Source organism: Diprion similis, chromosome 1 (genome assembly GCF_021155765.1).
Source record: "Diprion similis isolate iyDipSimi1 chromosome 1, iyDipSimi1.1, whole genome shotgun sequence".
In the NCBI taxonomy this organism is placed as follows: domain Eukaryota; kingdom Metazoa; phylum Arthropoda; class Insecta; order Hymenoptera; family Diprionidae; genus Diprion; species Diprion similis.
The window spans coordinates 6,541,329-6,564,132 of NC_060105.1; the positions used below are offsets into that span (position 1 = coordinate 6,541,329).

The 22,804-nt window shown below is 41.4% G+C and overlaps 3 protein-coding genes across 3 annotated transcripts; 2 read left to right on the forward strand and 1 right to left on the reverse strand.

Annotated features, from left to right (window-relative positions):
- Nucleotides 1–8,462: 8,462 nt before the first annotated feature.
- On the reverse strand, nucleotides 8,463–9,871 carry LOC124406813. Its single transcript, XM_046882428.1, has 4 exons — nucleotides 9,723–9,871; nucleotides 9,310–9,416; nucleotides 8,772–9,164; nucleotides 8,463–8,671 (listed from the first exon to the last, which is right to left on the reverse strand). The coding sequence occupies exons 1-4, from the start codon at nucleotides 9,738–9,740 to the stop codon at nucleotides 8,464–8,466; spliced, it is 726 nt and encodes a 241-aa protein (XP_046738384.1). The 5' UTR covers nucleotides 9,741–9,871; the 3' UTR covers nucleotide 8,463.
- Nucleotides 9,872–11,799: 1,928 nt separating this feature from the next.
- Nucleotides 11,800–13,477, forward strand: LOC124406805. Its single transcript, XM_046882416.1, has 5 exons — nucleotides 11,800–12,374; nucleotides 12,450–12,746; nucleotides 12,867–12,929; nucleotides 13,022–13,111; nucleotides 13,177–13,477. The coding sequence occupies exons 1-5, from the start codon at nucleotides 11,910–11,912 to the stop codon at nucleotides 13,228–13,230; spliced, it is 969 nt and encodes a 322-aa protein (XP_046738372.1). The 5' UTR covers nucleotides 11,800–11,909; the 3' UTR covers nucleotides 13,231–13,477.
- Nucleotides 13,478–17,021: 3,544 nt separating this feature from the next.
- Nucleotides 17,022–19,478, forward strand: LOC124416564 (putative gustatory receptor 28b). Its single transcript, XM_046897758.1, has 5 exons — nucleotides 17,022–17,858; nucleotides 17,937–18,227; nucleotides 18,313–18,375; nucleotides 18,444–18,533; nucleotides 18,648–19,478. Exons 1-5 carry the CDS (start codon nucleotides 17,157–17,159, stop codon nucleotides 18,741–18,743), a joined length of 1,242 nt encoding a protein of 413 aa, XP_046753714.1. The 5' UTR covers nucleotides 17,022–17,156; the 3' UTR covers nucleotides 18,744–19,478.
- Nucleotides 19,479–22,804: the final 3,326 nt, after the last annotated feature.

The following is a 22,804-nucleotide window of genomic DNA, read 5'->3' on the forward strand; positions in this document are numbered from 1 at the left end:
AGCAGAGAAATGGCGATGAAAATCGTCAGTTTTTTGGCTGTAACTTTTGATCCGTTGGTCGCAGCCTATTGGGACTGCGCTCAATCAATTTCTCTCGCAAAATTACGTCGAAATAGTGCCCTAGGAAATCAATTGCAGCACTTTTCAAAGTCGTCGAAATTTTCGCAAAAAATACAAAGGGGTTAGCCTTACTTTTTTTTTGGTCGAAAAATTTTTCGTCTAGGAATCGATTTGTTTGCCCTCTCCTAGACTAAATGACCCCCCAGGAACTCAGAAAACCCATCAAAAAGAGCGTAGGAACAACAGCAGAGAATTGGCGATGACAATCGTCAGTTTTTTGGCTGTAACTTTTGATCCGTTGGTCGCAGCCTATTGAGACTGCGCCTAATCGATTTCTCTCGCAAAATTACGTCGGAATAGTGCCCTAGGAAATTAATTGCAGCACTTTTCAAAGTCGTCGAAATTTTCGCGAAAAATACAAAGGGGTTAGCCTTACTTTTTTTTTGGTCGAAAAATTTTTCGTCTGGGAATCGATTTGTTTGACCTTTTCTAGACTAAATGGACCCCCAGGAACTCAGAAAACCCAATCAAAAGAGCGTCGGAACAACAGCAGAGAAATGGCGATGAAAATCGTCAGTTTTTTGGCTGTAACTTTTGATCCGTTGGTCGCAGCCTATTGGGACTGCGCTCAATCGATTTCTCTCGCAAAATTACGTCGGAATAGTGTCCTAGGAAATTAATTGCAGCACTTTTCAAAGTCGTCGAAATTTTCGCAAAAAATACAAAGGGGTTAGCCTTCCTTTTTTTTTGGTCGAAAAATTTTTCGTCTAGGAATCGATTTGTTTGCCCTCTCCTAGACTAAATGACCCCCCAGGAACTCAGAAAACCCATCAAAAAGAGCGTAGGAACAACAGCAGAGAATTGGCGATGACAATCGTCAGTTTTTTGGCTGTAACTTTTGATCCGTTGGTCGCAGCCTATTGAGACTGCGCCTAATCGATTTCTCTCGCAAAATTACGTCGGAATAGTGCCCTAGGAAATTAATTGCAGCACTTTTCAAAGTCGTCGAAATTTTCGCAAAAAATACAAAGGGGTTAGCCTTACTTTTTTTTTGGTCGAAAAATTTTTCGTCTGGGAATCGATTTGTTTGACCTTTCCTAGACTAAATGGACCCCCAGGAACTCAGAAAACCCATTAAAAAGAGCGTCGGAACAACAGCAGAGAAATGGCGATGAAAATCGTCAGTTTTTTGGCTGTAACTTTTGATCCGTTGGTCGCAGCCTATTGGGACTGCGCTCAATCGATTTCTTTCGCAAAATTACGTCGGAATAGTGTCCTAGGAAATTAATTGCAGCACTTTTTAAAGTCGTCGAAATTTTCGCAAAAAATACAGAGGGGTTAGCCTTACTTTTTTTTTGGTCGAAAAATTTTTCGTCTGGGAATCGATTTGTTTGACCTTTTCCAGACTAAATGGACCCCCAGGAACTTAGAAAACCCATCAAAAAGAGCGTCGGAACAACAGCAGAGAAATGGCGATGAAAATCGTCAGTTTTTTGGCTGTAACTTTTGATCCGTTGGTCGCAGCCTATTGGGACTGCGCTCAATCGATTTCTCTCGCAAAATTACGTCGGAATAGTGTCCTAGGAAATTAATTGCAGCACTTTTCAAAGTCGTCGAAATTTTCGCAAAAAATACAAAGGGGTTAGCCTTACTTTTTTTTTGGTAGAAAAATTTTTCGTCTGGGAATCGATTTGTTTGACCTTTTCTAGACTAAATGGACCCCCGGGAACTTAGAAAACCCATCAAAAAGAGCGTCGGAACAACAGCAGAGAAATGGCGATGAAAATCGTCAGTTTTTTGGCTGTAACTTTTGATCCGTTGGTCGCAGCCTATTGAGACTGCGCCTAATCGATTTCTCTCGCAAAATTACGTCGGAATAGTGCCCTAGGAAATTAATTGCAGCACTTTTCAAAGTCGTCGAAATTTTCGCAAAAAATACAAAGGGGTTAGCCTTACTTTTTTTTTGGTCGAAAAATTTTTCGTCTGGGAATCGATTTGTTTGACCTTTTCTAGACTAAATGGACCCCCAGGAACTCAGAAAACCCATTAAAAAGAGCGTCGGAACAACAGCAGAGAAATGGCGATGAAAATCGTCAGTTTTTTGGCTGTAACTTTTGATCCGTTGGTCGCAGCCTATTGGGACTGCGCTCAATCGATTTCTTTCGCAAAATTACGTCGGAATAGTGTCCTAGGAAATTAATTGCAGCACTTTTCAAAGTCGTCGAAATTTTCGCAAAAAATACAAAGGGGTTAGCCTTACTTTTTTTTTGGTCGAAAAAATTTTCGTCTGGGAATCGATTTGGTTGACCTTTTCTAGACTAAATGGACCCCCAGGAACTTAGAAAACCCATCAAAAAGAGCGTCGGAACAACAGCAGAGAAATGGCGATGAAAATCGTCAGTTTTTTGGCTGTAACTTTTGATCCGTTGGTCGCAGCCTATTGGGACTGCGCTCAATCAATTTCTCTCGCAAAATTACGTCGGAATAGTGTCCTAGGAAATTAATTGCAGCACTTTTCCAAGTCGTCGAAATTTTCGCAAAAAATACAGAGGGGTTAGCCTTACTTTTTTTTTGGTCGAAAAATTTTTCGTCTAGGAATCGATTCGTTTGACCTTTTCTAGACTAAATGGACCCCCAGGAACTTAGAAAACCCATCAAAAAGAGCGTCGGAACAACAGCAGAGAAATGGCGATGAAAATCGTCAGTTTTTTGGCTGTAACTTTTGATCCGTTGGTCGCAGCCTATTGGGACTGCGCTCAATCGATTTCTCTCGCAAAATTACGTCGGAATAGTGTCCTAGGAAATTAATTGCAGCACTTTTCAAAGTCGTCGAAATTTTCGCGAAAAATACAAAGGGGTTAGCCTTACTTTTTTTTTGGTCGAAAAATTTTTCGTCTGGGAATCGATTTGTTTGACCTTTTCTAGACTAAATGGACCCCCAGGAACTCAGAAAACCCAATCAAAAGAGCGTCGGAACAACAGCAGAGAAATGGCGATGAAAATCGTCAGTTTTTTGGCTGTAACTTTTGATCCGTTGGTCGCAGCCTATTGGGACTGCGCTCAATCGATTTCTCTCGCAAAATTACGTCGGAATAGTGTCCTAGGAAATTAATTGCAGCACTTTTCAAAGTCGTCGAAATTTTCGCAAAAAATACAAAGGGGTTAGCCTTCCTTTTTTTTTGGTCGAAAAATTTTTCGTCTAGGAATCGATTTGTTTGCCCTCTCCTAGACTAAATGACCCCCCAGGAACTCAGAAAACCCATCAAAAAGAGCGTAGGAACAACAGCAGAGAATTGGCGATGACAATCGTCAGTTTTTTGGCTGTAACTTTTGATCCGTTGGTCGCAGCCTATTGAGACTGCGCCTAATCGATTTCTCTCGCAAAATTACGTCGGAATAGTGCCCTAGGAAATTAATTGCAGCACTTTTCAAAGTCGTCGAAATTTTCGCAAAAAATACAAAGGGGTTAGCCTTACTTTTTTTTTGGTCGAAAAATTTTTCGTCTGGGAATCGATTTGTTTGACCTTTCCTAGACTAAATGGACCCCCAGGAACTCAGAAAACCCATTAAAAAGAGCGTCGGAACAACAGCAGAGAAATGGCGATGAAAATCGTCAGTTTTTTGGCTGTAACTTTTGATCCGTTGGTCGCAGCCTATTGGGACTGCGCTCAATCGATTTCTTTCGCAAAATTACGTCGGAATAGTGTCCTAGGAAATTAATTGCAGCACTTTTTAAAGTCGTCGAAATTTTCGCAAAAAATACAGAGGGGTTAGCCTTACTTTTTTTTTGGTCGAAAAATTTTTCGTCTGGGAATCGATTTGTTTGACCTTTTCCAGACTAAATGGACCCCCAGGAACTTAGAAAACCCATCAAAAAGAGCGTCGGAACAACAGCAGAGAAATGGCGATGAAAATCGTCAGTTTTTTGGCTGTAACTTTTGATCCGTTGGTCGCAGCCTATTGGGACTGCGCTCAATCGATTTCTCTCGCAAAATTACGTCGGAATAGTGTCCTAGGAAATTAATTGCAGCACTTTTCAAAGTCGTCGAAATTTTCGCAAAAAATACAAAGGGGTTAGCCTTACTTTTTTTTTGGTAGAAAAATTTTTCGTCTGGGAATCGATTTGTTTGACCTTTTCTAGACTAAATGGACCCCCAGGAACTTAGAAAACCCATCAAAAAGAGCGTCGGAACAACAGCAGAGAAATGGCGATGAAAATCGTCAGTTTTTTGGCTGTAACTTTTGATCCGTTGGTCGCAGCCTATTGAGACTGCGCCTAATCGATTTCTCTCGCAAAATTACGTCGGAATAGTGCCCTAGGAAATTAATTGCAGCACTTTTCAAAGTCGTCGAAATTTTCGCAAAAAATACAAAGGGGTTAGCCTTACTTTTTTTTTGGTCGAAAAATTTTTCGTCTGGGAATCGATTTGTTTGACCTTTTCTAGACTAAATGGACCCCCAGGAACTCAGAAAACCCATTAAAAAGAGCGTCGGAACAACAGCAGAGAAATGGCGATGAAAATCGTCAGTTTTTTGGCTGTAACTTTTGATCCGTTGGTCGCAGCCTATTGGGACTGCGCTCAATCGATTTCTTTCGCAAAATTACGTCGGAATAGTGTCCTAGGAAATTAATTGCAGCACTTTTCAAAGTCGTCGAAATTTTCGCAAAAAATACAAAGGGGTTAGCCTTACTTTTTTTTTGGTCGAAAAAATTTTCGTCTGGGAATCGATTTGGTTGACCTTTTCTAGACTAAATGGACCCCCAGGAACTTAGAAAACCCATCAAAAAGAGCGTCGGAACAACAGCAGAGAAATGGCGATGAAAATCGTCAGTTTTTTGGCTGTAACTTTTGATCCGTTGGTCGCAGCCTATTGGGACTGCGCTCAATCAATTTCTCTCGCAAAATTACGTCGGAATAGTGTCCTAGGAAATTAATTGCAGCACTTTTCCAAGTCGTCGAAATTTTCGCAAAAAATACAGAGGGGTTAGCCTTACTTTTTTTTTGGTCGAAAAATTTTTCGTCTAGGAATCGATTCGTTTGACCTTTTCTAGACTAAATGGACCCCCAGGAACTTAGAAAACCCATCAAAAAGAGCGTCGGAACAACAGCAGAGAAATGGCGATGAAAATCGTCAGTTTTTTGGCTGTAACTTTTGATCCGTTGGTCGCAGCCTATTGGGACTGCGCTCAATCGATTTCTCTCGCAAAATTACGTCGGAATAGTGTCCTAGGAAATTAATTGCAGCACTTTTCAAAGTCGTCGAAATTTTCGCAAAAAATACAAAGGGGTTAGCCTTACTTTTTTTTTGGTCGAAAAATTTTTCGTCTGGGAATCGATTTGTTTGACCTTTTCTAGACTAAATGGACCCCCAGGAACTTAGAAAACCCATCAAAAAGAGCGTCGGAACAACAGCAGAGAAATGGCGATGAAAATCGTCAGTTTTTTGGCTGTAACTTTTGATCTGTTGGTCGCAGCCTATTGGGACTGCGCTCAATCGATTTCTCTCGCAAAATTACGTCGGAATAGTGTCCTAGGAAATTAATTGCAGCACTTTTCAAAGTCGTCGAAATTTTCGCAAAAAATACAAAGGGGTTAGCCTTACTTTTTTTTTGGTCGAAAAATTTTTCGTCCGGGAATCGATTTGTTTGACCTTCTCTAGACTAAATGGACCCCCAGGAACTCAGAAAACCCATTAAAAAGAGCGTCGGAACAACAGCAGAGAAATGGCGATGAAAATCGTCAGTTTTTTGGCTGTAACTTTTGATCCGTTGGTCGCAGCCTATTGGGACTGCGCTCAATCGATTTCTTTCGCAAAATTACGTCGGAATAGTGTCCTAGGAAATTAATTGCAGCACTTTTCAAAGTCGTCGAAATTTTCGCAAAAAATACAAAGGGGTTAGCCTTCCTTTTTTTTTGGTCGACAAATTTTTCGTCCAGGAATCGATTTGTTTGACCTTTTCCAGACTAAATGGACCCCCGGAAACTCAGAAAAGCCGTCAAAAAGAGCGTAGGAACAACAGCAGAGAAATCGCGATGACAATCGTCAGTTTTTTGGCTGTAACTTTTGATCCGTTGGTCGCAGCCTATTGGGACTGCGCCTAATCGATTTCTCTCGCGAAATTACGTCGGAATAGTGCCCTAGAAGATCAATTGCAGCACTTTTCAGAGTCGTCGAAATTTTCTCAACAAATACAAAGGGGTTAGCCCTACTTTTTTTTTGGTCGGAAAATTTTTCGTCTAGGAATCGATTTGTTTGACCGTTTCTAGACTAAATGGACCCCCAGGAACTCAGAAAACCCATCAAAAAGAGCGTAGGAACAACAGCAGAAAAATGACGATGACAATCGTCAGTTTTTTGGCTGTAACTTTTGATCCGTCGGTAGCAGCCTATTGGGACTGCGCTTGATCGATTTCTCTCGCAAAATTACGTCAGAATAGTGCCCTAGGAAATTAATTGCAGCAATTTTCAAAGTCGTTGAAATTTTCGCAAAAAATACAAAGGGGTTAGCCTTCCTTTTTTTTTGGTCGAAAAATTTTTCGTCTAGGAATCGATTTGTTTGACCGTTTCTAGACTAAATGGACCCCCAGGAACTCAGAAAACCCATCAAAAAGAGCGTAGGAACTACAGCAGAGAAATGGCGATGGAAATCGTCAGTTTTTTGGCTGTAACTTTTGATCCGTTGGTCGCAGCCTCTTGGGACTGAGCCTAATCGATTTCTCTCGCAAAGTTACGTCGGAATAGTGCCCTAGGAAATCAATTGCAGCACTTTTCAAAGTCGTCGAAATTTTCGCAAAAAATACAAAGGGGTTAGCCTTACTTATTTTTTGGTCGAAAAATTTTCGTCTAGGAATCGATTTGTTTGACCTTTTCTTGACTGAATGGACCCCCCGGAACTCAGAAAACCCATCAAAAAGAGCGTAGGAACAACAGCAGAGAAATGGCGATGACAATCGTCAGTTTTTTGGCTGTAACTACTGATCCGTTGGTCGCAGCCTATTGGGACTGCGCTTAATCGATTTCTCTCGCAAAACTACGTCGGAATAGTGCCCTAGGAAATCAATTGCAGCACTTTTCAGAGTCGTCGAAATTTTCGCAAAAAATACAAAGGGGTTAGCCTTACTTTTATTTTGGTCGAAAATTTTTTCGTCTAGGAATCGATTTGTTTGACCTTTACTAGACTAAGTGGACCCCCGGGAACTCAGAAAACCCATTAAACAGAGCGTAGGAACAACAGCAGAGAAATGGCGATGGAAATCGTCAGTTTTTTGGCTGTAACTTTTGATACGTTGGTCGCAGCCTATTGGGACTGCGCTTAATCGATTTCTCTCGCAAAATTACGTCGGAATAGTGCCCTGAATAATTAATTGCAGCACTTTTCAAAGTCGTCGAAATTTTCGGCAAAAATCCAAAGGGGTAAGCCTTACTTTCTTGGTCATTTTCGGAGCCGAAAATTTCTTGTCTTGGATTTGATTTTCATGACCCTCATTAGAATAATCGGACACCCAGGAACTCAGAAAACACAAGAAAAAAAGCGTAGGGCCAACAGCAGAGAAATTACGACGCAAAGACCAGCAGCAGAAAAATTGACTTCAAATACAAACTGTTCCGCACAACTTTCTTTACGAAGTAAAAGTTTCCTGACTCAGATTAGATGTTCATGACCTTATAGTGAATATTTGATGTTTTGGATTCCGAAAATTAGATCCAGACTATTGAACAATCGAAGTCGAAGAAGTAAAAAACAAGGTACTGTAATTTGTCATTTATTGTCATAGAGGTCACCCAAAATACAGCCAACAACATATTATGTACCGTATATCGTCTTTTGCAGAGGCGTGTAGCGTGCCGACACGCTAAGGCCGGATTACAATTTATTATTTGAAACAACATTCATGACAAACATAACTATTTGATCTATCGTTCTCCGGATTCAACTTTTGTCCACATATACTGCACACGAATTGCTACGTACGTTAATCTGATTCCTTAAGTAATGCTGAATCAAAACTTCACAGAACCTACTTCAATTCTATTAGTTAGTTCCTTTAAATACTACACTATGATACTTGAAAACTCGTCCTTTCATTTACGCATTTTGAATAAACTGAAACTTTGGGTCATTAATCTGTTATCTTCCTTTTCTACCTGTTCCAGAACCCGTCGCAAGTTCAATGTATTCCGGCCATCAGTTTTGATCCGTTGTTCACAGGGTCAAGAATTAACCCCTAATTTTTTTCGGCGAATCATGACGTAAAGGTGCTAACAGAACTTTTTTGTAATTTGTCAAAACAACATCGCCGTGTTTCCAGAATTTATTTTCTCTATCAACAGTTGATTTACGCACGAGGCTGACCTATTCAGAATGATGCCTCCACATTGTTTCACAAAATACCTTATCGTTTATTTCATTTGTACATAGTCATTTGAATAATTATCATTAGCACCGATATTCTGTCGATTGCGACGTTTTTGATTGTAGAATCGATCACTTAGGTACTGAAATGATCCTTGTTCCTGGTACCGATAGTCCGGTGACTGATCCTGTTGCTGATACTGAGTCTGGAATTGCTGCTGGTCAGCGGGCTGATTCCTCGACTGTGTATCGTATCTACGGCAGGAAAAACAAAATCACTCTTATATCAGACCTGGCTCGTTGTCGACCAATTTCAATTCCAAATTCTGATCTCATTCAATCGTTTTCATCATACCTTTGTGGGGCTGGATTGTAGACCTCTGAAGCTTGGTAACTCGGCTGTTTCGCGTAGTTCCTCCTCTTTTCTATCGGCCTGTAGTATTCGCCGTTGGTGTACTTGGGGTCGGTATAATATACGGATGGATCCTCTCTATATTGTCCGTCGTCCTCGGGGTCGTTGGGACCGCTAACGGTGTTACCCTGGAAGGTGGAGGGCGGAACGTTGATGTCGGTTCCAGCGGGCTCAAAACCGCGTCTAGAGGCGCCGTATTCGACCTCGCGAACCTTTCCGGTGTCGTCGACGAACCCGTATTTCCCGTACACTTCGCCTGTGGGGTACTTCGATTCTATTTTAAATGAACCATCGGCCGCTTCGTATCCGTAGCTGTAGCTGCCGTCCTCGTTGTGCCTGAGGAAAAAAACCCATGTTTCTGCATGAAAATTTTCGCAGATCAGCGATACAGTGTCGCAATCGTTTTCAGCACCGATAATATTAGATATATATAATATTGATACGCTATACAATAAGACGTGGGAGCCATTATGTCGATTACCTGTCAATCTGCTTGAGTATGGGTACGGGAGTCGTGGTTTGGTAAGGCTGCTGGTACTGCGCGTGTATCAGCCTGGTTGAGCTCAGAGCGCAGAGCACAAACGATACCTGTAACAAAGGAATACAGTCAATGGGGAAGGCAAATGCCGTGGAGATCAGTGGAGTGGGCGTTAAGCGTGGACCACAGCCTTCGATCAGCACGTTCACAAAGGTTCACTTTCATCGACACATGATCGGTTCGTTTCATTCGCAGAACAGGTGACCGTTCGATTCAATATCTCGTCTATGCTCAAGGTTCAAAAAATCGAAACTAGCAAATCGATGAAAAGCACAAACTCCCGGACGCGGATGGCCCCTGGTTTTTGCCCCCTCGTTTCTCAACCATGGCACTCTTCTCGCCGTTTTTCTACTCACTATAATGAGGCGACCCATGGTGTCTGCCGTTCTGGTTCACTTCAAGTCGGTTGTTCGCGGTGCGCGTCGAGTCGCTCGGCTTATATACTCCTTGCTACCATTAGGTCACACCCATCGTCGCGAGCCCACCTCTTCACCTCGTCTTCGCCAGCCATATACCTATGCGCACCTTCTTTGAAAATACCAGTGAATCACTTCCTCACGGTCTTCGTGATTCGCCAAGCCTGATTCGATTATACTGTGGAAGTCGATCCTTGCGTAAAAAGGATACAAGTTTCTTTTTTCAAATTTGAAATGTGAAGCAGGTATTACGGCGACCCTGACCTTGAACGTCGTGAAAGGATTCTGGAATTCCGATCTAGTCGTTTTAAGAACTGCGCACTCTGCGTTTTGCGCCGTGTCTGCATATGTAGATCATGATCCAACACTTTCATATTTTCTCGTTCGAAACGCGCAAGATTCCTGGCCGAAACTCTACCGCCCTCCTTTCCTCTGCGCGATGTGGAGATAATTATCGTTACGTGATCCGATCTGATTTCGTTTAAAACGCGTTTCTCATATAATACCTGCAGCCGTTTACGTAACACTGAATTCCACCGAATTTCTCCGGCACGTGTAATATCGTGACGAAAAGGCTTCCATTGCTTATTAAAACGCAATCGAATTTTCGGCAAGGCTGTGGTATTCAATGAGTGACGATATGATCAGGGAAAAACCTGTTCCATGAAAAGGGTAGCTATAAATAGTTCCACTACATTTTACTTCCGATCCACGAATTTTTTTTACACTTTCAATGTAGACGATCGAAAATTTCCGTCAGAGAAAAATTTGTCAGTCCCTGAGTTTAACGCTCTAGCAAAGTGACCAACAATTACCGAATTGCACGTTGCTTTGGTAGAAAATGCCACAGTTTGATCGACGGATTCGACAGAGATTGTACACACTACCAAACGGCCTTGGAGTTTGTCCATCGAAAGCGAAATCGCTCCCGATTCGGTCACTGCCATCGTCACGACATTGGTCTCCTCCCATTTTTTCGCCTTTCCTATCGTGATCCATATATTTTTCGTAGCTAAAGAATAGTCCACGATGTTAGCTAGAGTAGTGAAACTAGAGGATGGATTTCGGATACTGTAGACTAACTGTGACAACGGGTATACGCCAATAATAGAATTCAACATGAAATCACCGAGAGAATTATAATTTTATTCGTTTTATGATATGGGTATAGCTTTTACCCACCTGCGTTAGTCGCAGAAACGGCCTTCGTCTGCTCCCTTATTGAACGCCTTTATTCTCGTCCCATCCATATTGCCTGGACATTTTTCACCGGTATAAATACACGCATCAGGGTTTTGGGTTTGTAAAGCAGGTCGAGGTACAGTGTGATCAGACCGCATGCACCTTTACTACAGATTATATAAGGTATGCATAGTTTGTACATGCAAAAGTCGTTCGATTGCATGTCAGTTAGTTTCCCAAATTGAAACCGCTCGACTTTCTGGTTTCGAAGAATGCGTTATACCTCGAAAATATTTCTTGTGCGTATTATAATACCCATTCATAAGTGACGTGACCTCAAGCGAATTCTGTTTATACGGAGCAAAGCAAAGAGCAATTGTGTTCAAAAGAGTGACGCCGTTTCACGCCTGAACGGAGTAAGTACTCGCGGAAAAGAGAGACACACAAGCTCGTGGTAAATACCCGTACATTTTCACCCAGGTGGTCTAATAATTATTTAGCAAGTTGTTTGTTGACGACAAGCAAATTGTACAACTCCACGGTGAGTTGCTGACCACTTTATTCGGTTGCTATGTTTCACTTTATACGAGAAATAGTGTAAGATACTCACAACGTATCGGAAGTAGGCGAACGGCGATAATTCGCGGGATATTTGGAATTCAGGGACCATTCAGTATGAAGTTATCGATAGAAACCCTGAACATACCTGAAGTAAAAGATTTCTTGGGACCGTCTTTTTGGTTCGTGTGGTTCATCGGAGTACCGGAAACCCGAGTTTGGCAGGGTTGGCGGATTGCTCACCCCGTGATATTCGTCCTGTTCTTTTTTGGTTTGAATTGTTACACCATCGCAACCGAATACATTCGTTTGTCTCGTCTAGGGTCAAATGACGGTGGATGTTTCTTCATAGCCGATATTGCTCTGTTGATTTCCAACGTCACGTTGATGGTCGTTTGGGTCACGCGAGGAGCGCGTACTGTACATGAAACGGTGGTAAGCCTCGTTGCGGTCGACGAGGACATGAAAAGTTTTAAATTTTCCCGAAAAAGCGAATGCCTTGGTGGACAACAGCCTTGGCTATTGGGACTGCAAGTTTTCGTCTCCACGACAATGATTATTTTTACCATTATTCTCACTTTCTCAACTCGGCAAACTACTCCGCCAGGTGTGCTGACGGCTTGGATTGTCTATGCGATGAAAATCATCGTGTCGCGGATCCAGCTTGTGATCGCTGACATAATTCTGTCATGTATTATTCGCCAGATTCGAATTAGATTCCAGAGAATCAATACTGCGTTGTACCAAATGGGCAATATCTTTGATCCGAGTGTGCTGATACCTTCTCGAGTTCCTCTTACAAGAGGAAGAGGTCGTGAAATTATTGGAATTATGAATCGACTACGACTAATGGTGCGCTATTCATTGTTCGTCCGATTATCTCAAGTAGTCTTACCTAATGAAATGTGATCATATCGTGAATTACAGAAATCACAAGTGGAGAAAATTTTGGGGGATGTAAATATCTTGTGGCAAATGCACAAATCTTCTTGCGATATTGCGACTGAACTTAACTGCGCGTTTTGGCCTTACTTGGTCTGTACGCTTTTAGTCACGTTGCCGTTGTGCATGCAACATGCGTTTGTTCTAGCTGTGACAAAATTTACACAATACGAAAATTCTATGAACCGCTACATAATTATCGCCTTCCACTTCTCAGCGCTCGTTCAAATTATCGTCAAGTCTTGGATGCTCGTGTTAAGCTGTGACGATCTTGCAGCTGAGGTATGAAACCGGTCGCCCTAAGAAGTTGTTACACGTACACACGCACACACACACACACACACACACAAGATTACCGACTAACGATATAGACATGTTTTATTATTACTGTACTTACTGCAGGCTAACAAGTTTGGAATTATGCTGCATCAGATCGATATTTCTGACGCAGGTTTCAATCGACAGGTCAGTATGGCTGATTGTCTTGTTGAATGCAAGCAGAATGATTCTAGTTTTCAGTCTATAAGTACGTGTATTAATTCGTTGCATATTTTCAGTTGCGAGAACTTTCAGTCAAGCAGTCCCAAAATAAATTCACAATGTCAGCGGGCGGATTATTTCCTATCAATATTTCGTTCATAACATATGTAAGTAAAAATTGTTCTTAAGTGATCAGATCAAAGGTGTGTAATACCGTAACTTTTTCTTACAGATATTCTGCCCGGTAATGGCGTACACAGTGTTTGTCTACCAATTAAACAATTAACATAAAATACATGTAAAATTGAGTAATATTATATACATAATACTATATGTCGTCAGTTATTCCATTAACAGTTCAGTAGATTAGTAAATTAAACATCCAACTATACTTATAAATTTTTAACTTAAAAAGGAATCTCGCCTTTATACTATCAATACGAGAACCGTACTGTATGCTGGGTTGCCTAAATTTCGGCGCCATGAGATGTCACGCAAGTTAGACAATTACATGTATACTGTGTATAAATTTTTGAAACTTCGCAATTAAACACAGCTAGATGTTGTAATAAATAAGTTGAATTGAAATTACACTTATCATTTCTTATATACCCACCACTTACCTATAGTCCCAAGATAGATAAATTTTGTACAAGTATGTTACAAGAGACAAAACACAATGCCTACGTGTAGATAAAAAGTAATTCAATTTACATACATTCATAATGTATATAAAATTAATTGAAAATTACCTAATTGCAAGCGTGCAGCAATCATTTACACATAAGTACACTGATTGAACCTTGTAAAAAAAAATTGTAGTTTAGCTTAGTCAAAAGGTTTTCAAAATCACTGCAGTATAGCCTTAGCTAATCAGTTATTCTTGCCAAGGTAAAAAGCTGAGCAGCTTACACAAGATTTTCTGCCAATTAAGAGGTGCATGATTAACCAAAAATGATATAGATATAGGTACATATATATAGGTACATAGTTATATATAACACAAGGTTCCTACTGAAAAAACTTCCATTTAATATAATTGTGACTTTAGTGATTCTGTATTATAAATGTATTCGGACAAACGTGGAAACAAATTATATTTACACAAGGCAACGAGGACATTAGCAAAACACATTAGGGCAATAGATTGATCGGAGTTGAAATGCTTACCTCTGAATATTACGGCTGACGATTGGAGTTCTATTGGGTTGATACCAGTGGAGACGTAAAGTGGTCTAACGATGAGTATATTCCAGCCTCGAACGACTAAAAGCTCCTTATGGCCGTTCTTCGGAATCGCCTGGATATTCGGCGGGACAAGTATCAGAGTTGGTCGAGTATGCAGGGTTTTATATTCGACAACAATCACTGTGATCGCCATATTCGTTTGCGTCTCTGGACTGGCGAACAAGAACTTACCACAGAGTCAAATGACGAAAATACTCGGTTATCTCATCCAATTCACAGAGTGGAACAAGGTTCTCATGATTCTCGTGTCAATATGGTTGTGGGACTTGAAAGGAGCTCGAGCGGTAGAGAAATCGATAGAAGAATTGACCAAATTAGACGAGGAGCTGGCAAACTTTAATCTTCAAGTTAACTACAAAACATTTCTGTGGAAACAATTGTTTACGATTTGTGGATTTTTGGCTTTCTTCATTTTTGGTGTAATCCTACAGCAATACTCGCTTCGCAAGAGGGACGATACTAACATCCTGGAAAACAGTTATTGGAAATCCCTAGCGATCGTCCTAGCTTTCTACATACCATATCTTTTCGCACTAATGCTTGACCTCTTATTCGTCGTTATGTTAGACGCATTCCAAATCAGATTCAAACTTGTTAATCAGATTTTCACAGAGATCGCGCAATCGAAAGGAATCACGAGAGTTGCTGTACTTCCCTACTCATCGCAGCACCCTCGTAGACTAAATGCTGCGGCTGGAATTTTCCAAAAAATACCCGTCGAAGGTGTAAGTATTCAATGATCACGTTTTTCGTTGGCATCATGAAAGCCTAACTGCGTCATCTGATTTTTTTCCAGCATCTGCCGTCGTCGTATCTTATGATGGAAAGGGTTGACCGAGCTTCAAGAATACATCGACGTTTACTAAAAGCTGTCAAAGAAGTCAGAGATGCGTTTTCTCTACAGCTGTGTATAGACTTTCCACTATTAAGTTTTGCTATCATAGTCGTGACCTTTTCCCTAGTCTCACTTACTTATGACACGGAAAAAGAAGTTTGGCAGGCTTGCGAATGCGCTGTAGTGATTCTCTTTCTCGGTGGGAAATTCCTGCTCGTTGTTATTACCTGTTCGAAGACCAGCGACGAAGTGCGTATCAGACATTGGTATTAATTGCTAGATGTGTTGCTTTTGGTATACCTTAGGTCATTTTATTACGATGATTTATGTGATTACAGGCCAATGAATTTGGCATCTCATTGTACCGAGTGCCGATTCAGGATTCTGCTGCACACAATCAGGTATAGAAAATAAACTAGTTGATTAACTGTGTTGCCAGTCCTCAATTTAATGATATTGTGTATTTGGTAGCTGAGAGAACACTCAATACGCATTATGAAACAGAAGCTAGTATTCACTGCGGGTGGGGTTTTTACCGTGGATCGAAAATTGTCAATATCAGTGAGTATGGTTCAATCTTCACTTTTCCAACTTCCCAGAAACAAGAACTACGTGCGCCAATATTTTTACAGGTTTTCTCGAACCTCATTAAGTACCTGATAATCTTCTACCAACTGCGAAGAATTTACACATGACGGAACTTTTACGCCTGAACAACTTTACTTTGCAGCCAATCATGTACGTAAGGTTGCCTATACGCAAGGCGCATTGTACGGAATCCACTACGAGTACCGACAAGATTTATCATTTAAATCTGGTTGATATTAACTCTCATTATAATTTACACAGTGTCGAAATTTAGTTGTCTTAATGTCAAGACCTTGAAACTTGAATGTAAGGCTCTTTACCGCGATATGTCCGCATAGATACAATCAAAGCTTACAGTCTCGGCCGTCCTGGATTTATGCATCGTATATATAATAACTGCACAGAAGAATATTGTAACATGCATAGCTGGTTTGAATTAACAGCAGCGAGACGGCAGCGCCATCAGATTATAAATAAAGATACAACGGGTCCAGACGAAACAAGTGTTTTAGAATAAGAAGAGTGAACCGCACGAGCAACAAAAAATTGTTTTGATCAACCGCATGCCCGTTAGGCATCCAGAGGAGATCAGACTTGGCGCCTGGGTTATGCGTTATGGCTTATGCAATCCAACCACACGTCTACCTCGAATGCAATCAAGTTTTAGTCAAGAATCAGCCCAAGTGTCAAGTGTTGTGTTTCAAGTAGTACTCACCTTGAATGGAATGCCTGTAATGTCGTTTTTTCTTGCGATCTAATTAAACAGTTCATAAATTGCTTCGTGTTTCACCACTGCTCTTATACCTATACTCTATGTTCCTAGTATTCAATTTTTTCCACAAAATTACCCAGGCGGAAGAATACAAACCCGGCTCATACATCAAGCTGACAAAGTTCTTATTACCAGAAGAAGTGAGTACGCGGTGCGAGGATGAAGTGAAGAAAAAGTATGATGAGTGAAAAGAGTGCCCTAATCCACTCACCCAGGCTCAGCCTAGAGCGTTTGATCCAAGAGTGTTTGGAATCGGTCAAGTGATGCAATGGTCCTCACCGACCGGTACCAGAGTCACATTGTCCAGAGTAATTTAAATATTTAACGCCCAGTTTGTTTTGCTTAATTATGAGATTTATAATACCCGAGCTGACCATTCCAGCACCTTTGCCATAGTTCGTGATCAAACGACATTTATCAAATACCTCCGGTAGACCGTAGTCGCGAAAACATTATTTTCCGATTCGATGATTCATTCTGAACAAAAATGTGGACAACGTATATAAATTTTAATCGATATGTGCAGCTATCTGTTGAGTGTAATTAACGTGTCACTGTGGAAAGAAAAGTATGAGACGGCTACACTCAAATTAGGGAACATTAGGATATTAATGGTGGTGGACTACAATATGACTTACCAAACCATTAGCATGGAAATTGTCGATTAGGGTGATCAGGCACGGTGGTCTTATGAGCAGGTATAACTGGTCGGCTAAATCATCCAGTCGTTTCATCCTACACATCAAGCTTCGTTTTGTCGTCGAAAACCATGACGGCTATCGCCGAGTCTGAAAAGATCAGAAGATCTTTGATTCCAATTTTCATCTCTTCTTGGATATTTGGGGTGCCACGTGTCAGCTACAAGTACACTAGCCGTCTGATGTACTCGGTTTTAATCGCGACAGTTTTTGCGACAACGTTCATCATGTCGTCGGACGTTCGATGGCGTGCTGCCATGACCTATAACCATACGTACGCTATGTTCTACGCCGTTTCACAAATCGTCACATTCATGGGCAGCGTTGGTACAATCATATTTTGGGTCACCAGGGGCGCAAAGACTTTGGATGATTCGATTGTGGAGCTGGGAACGTTGGATGTCGAATTAAAGGATATCGGCATCGACGTCAAACACCGAGACGTATATCGCAGGCAGATCAGATTGCTCGGTTCATTCTCAATGATATGGCTGGTTATCATCGGTCTGCATGAATACATATTTTCTGCTATCGGCATCAACGATAAAAGCTCGATATTAAAAACTGGTTGCCTCTCCTACAGCTCACACATGCCTAACTTAATCACATTATCCAGCGAACTGGTATTCTCCACAATAATGTTTACCTTGTATCAAAGATTCCAGTTGATCAATCGTGCTTTAACCGAAATCGTGAAAAACCGAGAGCAGTCAAGCGATGGAATAATTGCTATTCAACCTCTGAGAAATCGACGAGATCTTTCGATCAGCAAGGTATGATGAAACGGCTGACAATCCAGAGTTGAAAATATTAATTAATCTCTAACGTTCGATCCTCAATTGCATTTTCAGGTGAATCCAACTTTGGAGGAGTTGTTCGTGAGAATCGATCGGCTTTACAAGGTTCATCAGAAGCTTTACCTGATCACGGAAAAGCTAAGTGTGAATTTTTCATGGCAGCTCTACTTCACGGTTTCGACAACCTTCTGCCTCCTCGTCTACAGATTCCTCGCACTGTATACACTGGTTTTCATTCCGTACTCGGAGCTCGGAAGTAGGATCGGTCTATCGCTCCTCTGGGTTTTTTACCTTATGCTGAAATTCTGGGTGATCACGTTGAGCTGCTGCAACACCATCACCGAGGTGATTCGAGGTCCAACGATTGACGCTTTGTTTGGCGTTTTACAAAGAGAATAAAATTCAAGAGAAAAAATTATTCATATTCCAGGCAAATACATTGGGGGTCGTTCTCTACAGGATTACAATCGATAGCGAATCGTTTCACAGGATGGTGAGGTCAATGCAAGATTTTAAATTTCTTTAATCGACGGGGGAGTAAATTGAGCCGATCATTTACAGCTGCATAGATACTCGGTCCACCTCCTTCAAAACGAGCTTTTTATCACGGTCGGTGGTTTCTTCACGATTGACAAGTCTCTAGTTGGAACGGTAAGTGCAAAAAAAGTAATTATTTATCCGTTTCGGGGAAACATTAAAACAGAGTTGGGCAAAAATTAATACATAACATCTCTGACAGCCTTGTGCCCTTGTGGTTTCCCACAGCTCTTTTCCTGTGTTACAACCTACATGATATTCGCCGTCAACGTCTGGAAAGACTCAGAAGCCGATTCCGCTGAATCGACGACCGTCTCAGTGTGATGGAGTAGTTTAAATCGTTCCTTGAACACGACATTCACCTTGCTATTTCAATTGCGGTGAATTTCAATCACGAGTTGCACCAGGTACATATAGTTTCCAGAGTGCATATGACAAGGTTGAGTCCTCGCCACATCCCACGGAATGTAACGGTCTCCGGATTGGCCAGAGTGCGTTGTAGTTCAGCACTTCGGACTTATAAACATATGGCTTGTTTTTTTCAACAATAAAGATTCCACGGTGTGTTCGGCACTCGATCAGCTCTCCGCAGGATCCGAAGAAGCGCATGGTCGCCTGGCTCTTTGGTGGATATACCTAATCAAAGTCCTGCGTAGGAGAGCCCGCATAATCGCTCTCTGACACGATGACACATATAAACCCAACTCCTCCTCCAGTCTTGGCGTTGGCTCCAGCCGAGGTTGGCGCCTCGGATAACGGGGCTCGTTTATTAATCGTCTCCGGATTATTTACTCGGACAAAGAGCCCGGAATTTCTGACCCAGGATGCCGTGCCTGCACGCTCATATTCTCGCGACGTATCGTTGGATTTTAATCCTGCGAGTGCCGCTGAAACCTTCCGGCACATACTCATTAATGCTCAGGAATTCAGAGTCTCGATCGAAGAATTCCAGAGCTGATGGAGAGGAGATAATTGATTGCTTTATCAACGGCAAATCGAGGAATATTGGAACGTCAACGAAATTGCAACAATTAGGTACGGGATGCTAATCGATTTTATCCCGATCGTATGTGTATATACGGTGCACCTTGTCACCGCATAGCAATCACAGTGCGACGTTCTATATCCCTGTACTTAGATGCCGGCGAATAATTAAGTTGCACGTGTATATGTATGTATACCTGTGTAATTGACTGCCTCGCAAGTGGATGTATAAATAACCACCGAGCTCCTTTGTCAGCTCTCTTCACTTATACCGATATTATCGTTAACTGTCACTATACCGAGTAAATAAATTGAACTACCACACGCTTGAACATTTTCTCATATTGCATGTCAATTACAGATTGAATCCGAATTAACCCATCTTGCTTTCAAATTCTTGTCGAAACAAATATCCGAATCGGCAACACGAGGGAAGAGCTCAACGAACAGCGATGCGATACTTGGCGGGATTTTTTGGTTCCTTTTCTTTATTCCGTTCATTCGACTGAGCGGTCGAAGAGCTTTAGCACCGGCGCCAATTCAAGGGCGTCTGACATTGTCGCGAATCTGAAATATCTCCTCTTGATTATCATAAGTATAAAAATGAACTCTGGAAAATCACGGAATACACGCTTCGGATCGTTTTATCAAGTTTATATTAAAACCCTACAACGTCGAGGTCCGAACATATAATCCCTGCTTCTAGGTACGGGGACTCCGATTAAAGTCTACTTATTATACCCACGTACGCTTCAAATAAATCCTTGCAAACTGCGCGTACCTCAGAGATAAATGCGACAGGATTATCCTTTGCTTTTGTATAACGTACCTGTTCAAATGTCACGCGATTTGATCAACGGTCAGATTTAAGTCAATTAAATTTTTCTTTTCATTTTATTTTAACGCGTTCACTATACATTACTCGTAATTGAATAACAGAATTTATAGCCCAATGATCATTTTCTCGGAATTATTCCGGGAATAGCAAACTCGAATGCGATCATTCGACTCGCAAGGAACGATTCATTGGAAATTAGAAGGGGACACAAGTGGCGACCGAAAACAGAATTTTTATTTTAACTTTGCGGTATAGATCTGGAAAAACTTGAAGCAGTAAAGTCCTCCTTCTTGAAATCCAGCGTCCTACTGTAATTCGAGATTCCAGGATTGACGAACTTTTTACCTTTTTCTTTTTATCACTTCGACTGACCGGTTTTCGTTCGGCAAACCGTACAGGAAAATATCCATAATTCAAATTTGTTATTAATGGATGATTGTTTTTAAGAATTACGTTACTCCTACTCTCATTTTATTTTATTACTCTTCTTTTTTCATATCGATCGAAGATTTACGAATTTTCACAAGTGATCGTCGAATGCCTGCGTTTATGCAAGGAACGAATAAATTGGAGAAGGTAAGAAAAATCAACTTCACAACGGACCATTTACCGTGAAACTTATGACGATTCCAGGATCTTGGTTTATACTTGTATTCCTTGATAAAAATGTGGATTTGCGATCCACCCGCAGTTAGCTTCGGTTCGGTTTATAGGCTCGATCGTGCAATCCACAAGGTAACGTGTGTACGTGGCCTCTGTTTACGCGGACGCGACGGCGTAAAGCGTTCGCATATATATATCCATATACAACGTAATTAATCCGGCACAGTAAATTGAAATGATTTATCATTATTCCCCGGGAGGAGTTGTTGACAAGATGCCATGCACAGACGGGAAAAAGAGGTCCTGCAACCGCGAGGATTATAACGAATGCGCGCGGCGTTTAACCACCATGTGCAAAAACTTCGCCAGCTGCACTGTCGCCGTGCAATTTTGCTGATTTATAACTAGACAGTGTCGCACGCTCGTTATTGCCAGCTATTAAATTGGTCGGCAAGTCGAGTGCGAGAATTTCTTTTTATTTTAAACTTATTGCCGCTACGTTATATCAACGATAATAAAACGTTACACTTTGCAAAAAATTCGCATACCGACAACGCTCACTTCGATCGAGTGACGCATCCTTCTGTAATTAATGATGCGGTGCAAACGTCAATTATCCATTGTGCTTACGTACTTTCAGCAGTTGCATGCAACGGTGAAAATTATTCGTCGGACTCCCTACGCTGAGTCGTGTACCGTGTCGTGTTGTGTGAAATTATTTGATACGCTACGTGCGAAGACGGATCGAAGCAGTTACCCTTGCATACCGGAATTCGAAGAGATAACCGCTTTTGTGAGATGAGAAAACACGCCTCATGTTGTACCAAATGCCACGCTGTCGGGGGATCGTAAGGGTGTAAAATTTTGCAGCGCGATTCCAAATCCGCGAAAAAGCAACTCTCAGATTTTTTTTCCGCAGGAAAGAACAATACTGCAATTTTCTAATCCACTATTGTACTTTTTAGTCACTTCAAAAGTGCGCAACGCGTGTAGACGTAACGTTATTTTTGGACTACATCGACACCATGTCGCATTCACGCACTTCGCCGTTCAATTGCACGCTTCGTTTCGGATGCCACTCAGATTTCTAGTTGGTCACGGTTTCCTACGTACCTTGGTGCTGGAATTTGTTCTAGGGAACTAAAACGCCACCTTGATCCAATCCGACTTTTCCAACGCCAGGCTATCCCGTCAAAATACTGCAAACAAATAAAGAATGAGAAAATTCTTCCCTGCGGTTCGAACAGGATCGTCTCACAGAAGATTACGGAATGCTTTTGTTTGTACAACGCGAGTTTTACAAACGTGTTGTTCATTTTCGCGGATTATGGTTATTGCGAAATATTATTGAGAAAGTGTAACGTCACGTGATTTCATGACTGTATCAACCGGATGGGTTCACGTTGTTCATGACTTTTTCCAGGAAACTCGACTGATCACCGCAAGGTCGATTTCCTTTGCAAAAACGATCGCACAATATCGTAAATATCTTTGCGAAAGATGAAACGGTATTTTCGATAGACCGCGAACTCTTTAATAAAGTACAATTTACCACCACCACCTTGACATGAATTTACGCCTCCTCGCAACTCGTCTCATTTCAATTCCCGTTAATAATACTCGTTTGCCGAATGAATCGTGCGTAATTAAATGGTCATTCGGCATCTAGTCAGCATCTCTGATTCGTTAGCAGTTTTATCCTAGGTCATTGCCGCGAGATCGTTGTAGGCAATGATCGTTTTTCTGCAACGATTTAATAATCGGTTAGCAATATCATTCGTACCCTCTATACTGTTTGCATTTCCTTCTCTCCTGCAGTCCGCAACTCAATTGCGATGCAGAGTTACTGGAAAAAGTCAATAGGATCGTTTCTCGTGAGTTTTGAAAAGCGTGTATGGTACATACACACTTGGCCACTCTCACGAACAATCAAGTCGGTGGTAATAAAACAAACCGGTGA